The 9847-nt window shown below is 47.7% G+C and overlaps 1 protein-coding gene across 4 annotated transcripts in view; it reads right to left on the minus strand.

Annotated features, from left to right (window-relative positions):
- The window catches only part of TBL1X (transducin beta like 1 X-linked), a 226795-nt gene that overhangs the window by 23113 nt on the left and 193835 nt on the right, over nucleotides 1-9847 (minus strand). For all 4 annotated transcript variants that reach the window (XM_023739421.1, XM_023739423.1, XM_023739422.1 and 1 more), the window contains 5 exons: nucleotides 7177-7444; nucleotides 6164-6296; nucleotides 5230-5371; nucleotides 3145-3208; nucleotides 2915-3012 (listed from right to left, as the gene is read on the minus strand). In XM_023739421.1, the coding sequence (XP_023595189.1) occupies nucleotides 2915-3012; nucleotides 3145-3208; nucleotides 5230-5371; nucleotides 6164-6296; nucleotides 7177-7444 (705 nt within the window). The remainder of the gene's footprint in view (nucleotides 1-2914; nucleotides 3013-3144; nucleotides 3209-5229; nucleotides 5372-6163; nucleotides 6297-7176; nucleotides 7445-9847) is intronic.

Genomic DNA, 9847 nt, shown 5'->3' on the forward strand with positions numbered 1-9847 from the left:
GCCACCCACGGACTCCTTCTGTCACCCTAGGTCTTTGAAATTCAGTGTGTGTTTTCTACTGACAATTGGATACCACGAAAACTACCAAAATTGTCCAGGACTCCCCCTCCACCCACAGCATTGAAAACGGTTCAAAAAGTCTTCCTGGTACTTTCCAAAGTGCAAAGCTGGAGAGACTGGGATTTCAGAAAACTCCCGATCCACACCTCATGAATTGGAGGTGTCGCTATCACAGAGCAAGGGGATTCCAGTGGGGTCAGTGGGAGCTGGTAGGAGAGGCATCTATTTATTGGTCTATAAACAAGGGAAACCATGATCTCTGCCTGGAGACATGAAGTAAATCCTGATTCCTTATCACCCTACTGAAGAGGGAGAGCCTTAGGGAAGCCGCCAGGGGCAGCTCAGCTAAGACCCCTGGCAGGAACTCTGAATCCACTGGAATGACCACCTTAACTGGAACCTCCTCGCCACATCATCACAATAAAGACTTTGCTTTCATAAGAACTGAGCGCGTTTTCTATTCGTCATAGAAATTCTCAGAGGAAACACTCACAAGAGTATCTTTAAAACTTGGTTCTCTAAGAGTTGGTCAGCTCCAAACCAATTAACTCTTTTTTTAATTTGGCAGGGGAGGGGGGGATAAGTTTTTAATATGTCGTTGTTGGTTTCCAGTGAGTCAATTCCGACTCCTGGCAACCCCGTGTGACAGAGCTGAACTACCTCGTAGGATTTTCTAGACTGTAATCATTACAGGAGGAGGTTGCCAGCTCTTTCTCCCGCGGAGCCTCTGAGTGGGTTCGAACTGCCAATCTTTTGGTTAGCAGCCGAGTGCTTAACTACTGTGCTACCAGGGTCCCTTACTTTTTAACGCAGTGACCCACACAGAAATCCAGGCACTGCAGGAACAATATAAACTCTTTCACAATTCTATGATACACTTTCACACACTACATCAGGAACTGTATCATTTAGTCGATGTTTATGTTACATTATGTTATTACACAGGAGTTTTTAAAGAATCTGAAACAAACTCAAGTCACACTGGGTAGGTACGGCAAACACTGAAAGTCAACGCGGGCATCCTGTAAACTGCATTTTCTCCCTCAGTATAACTGTTGAGAACATTGTTACTACTCCTGCTGTGGTTAACTGAGTGATAATGGCAGAGTGTATACAACCCACAAGACCAATACAACTCCAAATATGCATTTTCAATAAGCAGAAGATTCATCATCTGGCAGAATGGAAATGGATAATCAGGTAGAAAAACACGAATGAAAACAAGAACCTTCCGATAGGAAGGCGGTGACGACACCAAAGGCTGTTTAGAATTTTATGAGTAAAGAGTCCTAATGGTGATACAGAATCTGGGTTCTACTCCTACCTCCATTCTACAACAGCTGTATGTCCCCAGGGAAACTGAGGAACCTCTCTGGGCCTCCATTTCCCTCCTGGAAAACGGGATTGCTCATACTAGCACTGCCTCCTTTCTTGGGTGCAGTGAATGGGTTAACATATGTAGCAGTGAAGCACTCAACAAATGTCAGCTATCATTTTTATGAGTCATTTTAATAATTCAGCCAGCAGTTACGATGGCCTACCATGCGCGTGACAAAGTGTCATGTGTGCGTCATCTCTGAATGAGAACGTCTTAGGAAGTGTGACTGTAGTCACATGAGAGCGTTTAGTTGGTCAACCATGGCAGCTCAGCTTTCATTTATACCATGTACCAGGCTGTCAAGTTTGAGCAAAGAGTTCCTTGGCTTTGAAGAGCGAGAGAAAGTGAAGGAATTATTGACTTTGATGGTTATACCCTAGAACAGGGGTCAGCCAACATTTTCTGTAAAGGGCCACGTGATAAATACTTTGGACTTTGTGGGCTAGGCGGTCTCTGAGGCAACTATTCAACTCTGCCACTGCAGGGGCAAAGCAGCCAGAGACAAATGGGTGTGGCTGTGTGTCAATAAAACTTTATTCACGAAAACAGGCAGTGGGCTAGATCTGGCCTGTGAGCTGTAGTTTCCTGACCCCTGCCCTACCGAACACACGTCACCTGTTGTTAGCTGCTGTCCAGTCAGCTCCAATTCACGGCAACCAGAATGAAACACTGTCCAGTCCTGAGTCATCGTCATGATCATTAGTATGTTTGAATCCACTATATATGCATATTCTGACTTCCTCAGGAGTGTGATGATGTTTCGAGGTCAAGTCTATTATTTTATACTGATTTTTGAAAGTTGAATAAAAACAAAGTAGTAATCTAACAAGGTCTTCTAGTTATTCTGAAATCACTGTGAAAATGCAGAACGTTTTGGAGCCCAAGCCAACATATACTAGTACGCAGGGATGGTTTTTAAGGCTGTGACCTTTCAGAAGCAGATCGCCAAGTCTGTCTTCTGAGGCGTCTCTGGGTGGGTTTGAACCGCCCATCTTTTGGTTAGCAGTCCAGTGCTTAACCATCCAGACTATCCAGGGACTCCCATGATGAGATACAAATTAACAGTAAGAGAACAAAGCTTATTCGTTGTTACCAGGGGTGGGTGGGAGGGGGAGAGAGTCATTGCTCAGGGGGCACTGAGCTTCTGTTAATGGTGGTGGAATACTTTGGAAAAAGACAGTGATAATACTTGCAAACATGATGAATGTAATCGACGTCACTGAAATGTACACGTAAAAATTGTTGAATGGGCAAATGTTTTGTTACATATATTTTTACCACAATTAAAAAAAAAATCCTTTTTCATTCAAGGAAAAAAAAATGACAGTAAGATCAAAACAACAAAAACAAGTAAAACCTAAACAAGTCTGTCTGATTTCCTAAGGGGAAGCACAAACCCTTAGAATTCAAAGAAACCACGACTAAAAAGAACTAAGTATTTAGAGATCAAAGAGAGATATTTTAAGTGATACTCACTTTGTCTACACCAGCACTCAAAATGTAATTCCCCTTTTTGTTCCATTTCAAGGCAAAGATGGGGCCTTTATGTTGGCCTAAGGTGCTGGCCAGGTTGCCTGTTACGTGAGGGAAAAAAAAAACAAAAAAAAAAACGCACATGTTGCCTTCAAAGTCACGGTCAGCGCACTCAATGGGAACATCCTGAAACACCGATTATCCTACAGGAACACGAGGGACGCGGGACTCACCATCTTCCGTCCATATCCTTGCAAAGCCATCGTAGGAACCTGTAGCCAATAGTGTTCCATCGCTCTGGGGGCCAGAAAGAAACACAAACCAATCAAAGTAGTTCAGTCATCATAGCACCGAAGAGCAAAGAGAGCCTGTCCCATCATCCCAGGGCTAGACTTTTCCTAAATCCTTAATGGTTCAAGGTGAAGGGATGGTTCCTGCTACACTGCTCTTCACTCAGGACGTGAGGCTCACCATGCAGACCGCTGAAAAACAAACACTAACCGCTCATCGCTCTTTGGTGGCTAATTCTTCAGTGCCGTCATCAAAAATACCGTACAGACAGTTATTGTAAGACTTTTTTTTTGAAAATCTGTCTGCATACAGAGGAAAACAGGATCTGCGATGAAATGACAGTTTGCAGAAGCACTATAGGACGCAACCGAAAAAAACCCAAACAAACCAAGCCCGCTGCTCTCAAGTGGATTCCGACTCATAGCGACCCTACAAGACTGGGCAAAACTGCCCCATAGGGTTTCCAATGAGTGCCTGGTGGATTTGAATGTTCGGCCTCTTGGTTAGCAGCCGAGCTCTTAACCACCGCACCACCAGGGCTCCGTAAACAGCAAGGGGGGAAGTAAAAAGAAGTTAAAAGAATGGTCCGTGTCCTGTGTAGAGATACACATAGACATTTGCTACTGAAATATCAAGGCGGAAAGGCACGCTTCCCTGGCCACACACAAAATCTCCCCAGAATGGTCTTGGGGCTCCCCTTGGCCTGGCTCCCCAAAGTGAAGCGTCCTCAACAGAACCATCAGACTCATCTTACAAACCCATGTTAATAATGGAACAGGTATAGTAAAAACGGTTTGGCATCTCCTCAAAAAGTTAAACACAGAGTTACCATATGACTCAGCACTCCCAATCCTACATACGTACCCCAAAGACTAGCAAACAGGGACTCAAACAGACACGTGTGCACACCAATGTTCACTGCAGCACTATTCACAATAGCCAAAAGGTGGGAACAACGCAAGTGTCCATCAACAGATGAATGACAAACAAAACGTGTATCCATACAACAGAGAACTGTTGTTGGTGCTGTGTGCCACCGAGTAGATTCCAACTCATGGCAACCCTACAGGACAGAGTAGAACTACCCCATAGGATTTCCTAGGCTGTAATCTTCACTGGATCAGACTGCCACATCTTTTCTCCTGCAGAGCAGCTGGCGGGGTCAAGCTCCTTCAAGGCAGTATTACTCAGCCGTAAAGAGAAATAAACTTCTGATCCACGCTACAATGTGGATGGAGCTTGACGACAGGACGCTGAGGGAAATAAGTCAGACACAAAAGAACAAATATTCTATGATATCACTTAGACGAAACCTCTAGGATAGGCAATGAATAAAGAACACCGAAGAAAAATTAGGGTGTTGGTGAAGAATACTGAATATACCGTGGACTGCCAGAAGAACGAACAAATCTATCTTGGAAGAAGTACAGCCAGAATGCTCCTTAGAAGCAAGGATGGTGAGACTTCATCTCGCTTATTTTGGACATGTTATCAGGAGGGACCAGTCCCTGGAGAAGGACATCACATTCGGTAGAGTAGGAGGTCAGTGAAAAAGAGGAAGACCCTCAATGAGATGGACTGACACAGTGGCTGCAACAAGGGGCTCAAGTACAACAACGATCGTGAGGATGGCGCAGGACCGGGTAGTCTCTCATTCTGTTGCACACAGGGTCACTATGAGTCAGAACCGACTCGATGGCAGCTAACAGCACAGACGAGGCAAAGGCATAGAGACCAAAAGGACAGAAGATTGCTGGTTACCAGGAGATGGAAGAATGCGGGGGGAAAAAATCTGTGTCCACTCAACATTGGTGGATTATATTTTAGGTGAATTACTCCTCAATAAAGACTGAAAATAGTAACAATAATGGACAGGCATGGGGAGCCGGCCTCGTCAAAGCCCCGAGAAGTGGAGTGCCCTGTGAGAACAGCATGCAGATGGCTCTTGCCAGCAGGAAGCCCTGGTTGGCATGGCGGTAGGCAGACGAGACAGACCACCGGCCGCCCGGGTAGTGGGAGGAGCTTACATTCCAATCCAGCGAGGTCACGTCCTTGTTACTGGGCACATCGTGTCCCCCTTCCCGTATACAGTGCCTCAACACGAGCTGTGTGGAGCCCCCGTTACTGTTCTCGTTGAGGTTCCATATCCTCGCCGTAGAGTCTCCAGACCTGGACAAGTAATGACACACGCGTACTCAGTGTTGGCCGAGGTGGACAACAATCAGCGCAGGTGCGTGCCGGCTGGCCTGGCCAGGTCTCCTGCCTCTTCCCTCCTCACACTCTTGCCTTTTATTATGGACTCAACTGTGTCCCCTCAAAATATGTGTTGTAAATCCTAAACCCCTACACCTAATTCCATTTGGGAACAGTGTTTTCTTTTGTTACGTTAATTAGGCCATACCAGTGTAGGTGTGTCTTAAGCCGATCACTTTTGAGATATACAAGGAGCAGATATGGTGCAGAAGCAAGCACAAATGGGTGAGGAATTGCGTGCCACATGAAGATCACCAAGGAGCAGGGAACAGAAGCTGAAAAGAACTGAGGATCTTCCCCCAGAGCGGACTGAGACCGAGTCTTCCTCTAGAGCTGGTGCCCTGAACTCAGACATGTAGCCTCTGGAACTACGAGAAAATAAGTTTCTTTTCATTGAAGCCATGTACTACTGGTATTTCTGTTACAGCAGTACTAGCAAGCAAACTAAGACACCTTCATTAATGTTAACTGCATCTGCACTGCTCCCTGCCCAACTGAGAAAATGGCTAGGTATGACGGCTCTATTCCAGTAATACAAGACACATGGGGAAGTGGTGCCCAGAACCTTCCCAGCCTCCGTTTGCACAAGCTGCAAAGATGTCACAAACCAAGAGCAAGGCGAGAGCATGTCCCACCAGGCAGACCTTCAGAGATGAATGAGCATTCTGGACCCCAACACCTGGAGCGCCCCTGACCTGAAATCCTTACCCAGAAGCAAGGAGGTCACTGACAGGGTTCCAGGCACAGATGAACACCTCAGACTCGTGGCCCCGAAGCACGGTGGCCTTGTTGGGTGGAATCTCAACTTCTCCATCTATTTCCATTGGTTTTGAATGATTATCTGTAGCAGGAAGCAAGAAAACACACATGGCATATGACTCAGAAAGAAAGTAGTTCTTAGAGCACTGTTGTGTTAGATGACAAGGACAGTTCCTTCCTGGATTCATCAGTACTGCTGGACTGGGCAGGGTCCCTGGGTGACACAAATGGCGAAGGTGCTTGGCTGCTAACTGAAAGGCTGAGGGTTCGAGCACTTCACTGGGTTTTCACTGGCTGATTTTTCCGAAGCGCGTCTGGGTGGGCTCGAACCACCAACCCGTCAGCAGCCGAGTGAGCGTGTTAATTATCTGTACCACCCAGGGAAGAAATCCCTCAACACAGAAGGCTGGATGAAGGGACCTAAGCTCCCACAAAGGAAATACTTTTGTTTATGCTGGACAACAATCACGTAGTACTTTTCTCATCATTACCATAACTAGAAGGAACCCCAGTGGCATGATGGTTAAGCACTAAGCTGCTAACCAAAAGGTTGGCGGTTTGAACCCACCCAGCGGCTCTGCAGAGAAAGACCTGGCAATCTGCTCCCGTAAAGATTACAGCCTAGAAAACCCTATGAGGCAGTTCTCCTCTGTCACAAAGGGTTGCTATGAGTCAAAGTCGACTCGACAGCACCCCTCAACAGCACAGAGTTCTCAGATTAGCAGGCTTTCCTCCAGCTGGGATGCGTGAGGGAAGACTGTCTTGTCTACAGACTGTGATTAAAAAAACAGAACTGGAGCCTATCTATTCTCATCAGATGGTAGGCTAACAGGTGAAGGCAGTCCGGGAGGAGACTCAAGAGCAGGCAGAGCTTTACGGATTCTTTTGGACTTGAGGAAACCTGGATGTCAAAACACAAAACAAGGACCCGAAGCTCAGGGCACGCTGGCGTCGGCACTTACTTATTGCGTGTGCCCCGTTCTCCTCCCCGTTCACCGTGGTCTCTCCGTTCTTTGGTGTGTTTTGCTGGGACACAGTTGCTGGGGTGGCCGCCGCCGCCGCTGCCGTGGCCGCCGCCGCCGCCGCCGTGGCCGCCGCCGCCGCCGCACTGGCCTGCTGCTGGGCCAGCTTCTCTCGGAAGGCCTGCTGCCGCGTCTGTACCACGTCCGGCATCACCGCGTCGATCAGCGACAGCGACTCAATGGGCCGGCCATCAAACACGGTGCCGTCCTGGGAGGAAGGGCCCCGCCGTCAGCGCACATGGAGCGCGACCCCCAGCCTGCTGCCCTCAACAGGAGAGTACAGGGAGTGGAGGTATTCAGGGGCTGCGGGGTGTGGAGGAGGTGGGCAGCGCACACCCAGAGACACACATGAGAGGACTCCACGGAGGACCAGGGTGGGAGTGGGTGAGACAGGATGGCCGCCCACCCCAGGGAGGCTCAGTGTTATGGACTGAATTGTGGCCCCAAAAGACGTGTTGTCAATCCTAACCCCTGTTCCTGTGGAGAAGGAGCCCTGGAGGCTCAGTGGTTAAGTGCTCAGCTGCTAACCAAAAAGGTCGGTGGTTTGAACTCACCAGTTGCTCCTTGGGAGAAAGATGTGGCAGTCAGCTTCTGTAAAGATCTACAGCCTTGGAAGCCCTACAGGGCAGTTCTACTCTGCCCTATAGGGTCAGTATGAGTCAGAATCAACTCAATGGCAACGGGTTTTGGTTTTATACCTGCAGATGTAATCCCATCTGGGATTAGAACTTTCTCTGTTATGTTAATGAGACCATATCAGTGTATATATATAAAAGGAGCAGATTAGACACAGAGAAGCAAACACAAACAGAGAGAAACATGCATGCCACATGGAGATAGCCAAGGAACCAACACACAAAAAACAGATAAGGACTTTCCCCAGAGCTGACAGAGCCAACAGACAGAGAGCCTTCCCCTAGAGGCAGCACCCTGAATCTAGATTTCTAGCCTCCTGAACAGCAAGAAAATGGATTTCTGTTTGTTAAAGGCCCCCCCGCCCCGCTCCGCCCATGTGTGGTATTTCTGTCACAGCAGCACTAAGAGACTAAGACACTCAGGATTCAGTCAACTGTCAAATCAAATTAAAAGTGTCTGGGACTTCCGGCAAAATGGCGCTCTAGGCAGAAGCACCACGCCGTCCCACCATAGCAAAGATCCAAAAAACTAAGCTGAACAGAGAAAACAACAATCCTGAAACCCTAAAACATCAAATGAAGAGATAAAGAACTCAGCCAAGCACCAAATGGAGTGAGAAAACTGACAGAAAATGGAGAGCGAGGAGAGATTCATGCAGAGGTCCCCTATCAGACAAGGCAGCGTGGATCTGCCATCTTGGGCTCCTATCGGAGACCACCAAATGGGGGTACGAGAAAGCAGCTTCACGGAGCTTCCAGTAGAGAACAGAACAACTGGTAATTTGCGATATACACTTTCCCACTCACCACCCTTCTTCATCCCCACTCAGCCTCCTCTGCTTCCCGCGGCCACAATCTCTTGTCCGGGAAGCACCAGCTGCTTGGATTCCACCCACCTGCACTAGCTGGCTCTCTGAGTACAATTTGTTGGCTGCTGGTGTTGCTTTTTTCCACTTCTTTTGATTTCTTCCTTACCTCTCACCACCTCCCCCACCTTTCCCTCAAATACCTGGCTCTGTACGCCATATCTTTGCCTCTTCCTAAGGGGCTGCGGAGCTCCGGTAATTTGTGATATACACTTCCCACCCCCTACCCTTCGTCACCCACACTCAGCCTCCTCTGCTTCCTGCGGACACAGCCTCTTGTCCAGGAAGCACTGGCTGCTTGGATTCCACCTGCCTGCACTAGCTGGCTCTCTGAGTTCCATTTGCTGGCTGCTGATGTAGCTTTTTTCCGCTGCTTTTGATTTCTTCCTTACCTCTCACCACCTCTCCCTCCTTTCGCTCAAATACCTGGCTCTGTGTGCCATCTTTGCTTCTTCCTGAGGGGCTGTGGAGCTCCGTTTGAGTGTGGAGCTGCTTCCCGGTCTGGGCTGCCGTGCTGGTGGGATCCCGGGGCTTTTGTTTGTTTGTTTTGAATTGTTTGTTTGTTTTCTTCTCCTTTTCTTGAGTTGGGAGCCTGTTCTGGCCAGGCAGTGCTGCGTGGCTTGGAAACTACCCCCTCGGCTTGCACAGACGTGAAGAGGGATCCCTGAGGGCATTTCTTTTCTCATTGGTTTTTTTTCTGTTTTTTGGGGGGCTTTTCTCATTTTTTTTTTAAATTTGCTTTGTTTTCTTTTCCCTCTTTTTCCCTTTTTGTCTTCCTTCATTACTCAGTTTCTTGTCTCTCTATATCTTCCTTCTCTTTCTGTTCCCTGAACACCTGGCATTGTATACCTCTACACCTTCTAGCCAGGCTGTACTGCAACACCTGAGAACAACTTCCCCAGACCTCATAGCCGCACCGGTGGGATCCCTGGGAACTTTGCTGTTCTTTAACCTTTCCAATTTTTATTTATTCATTCTTTTCATTTCATTTCTTTCTTCCTCTTCCCTTTTTGTTTTTCTCCATTTCTGGTCTCTCATCTCTCCACTCCAACGGCAAGCTCCCCTAGCATTCTTTTCTCTTTGTTTGTATGTTTTTGGCTCCTGTTCCTC

This window comes from Trichechus manatus, unplaced genomic scaffold (assembly GCF_000243295.1).
Source record: "Trichechus manatus latirostris isolate Lorelei unplaced genomic scaffold, TriManLat1.0 scaffold00134, whole genome shotgun sequence".
In the NCBI taxonomy this organism is placed as follows: Eukaryota; Metazoa; Chordata; class Mammalia; order Sirenia; family Trichechidae; genus Trichechus; species Trichechus manatus.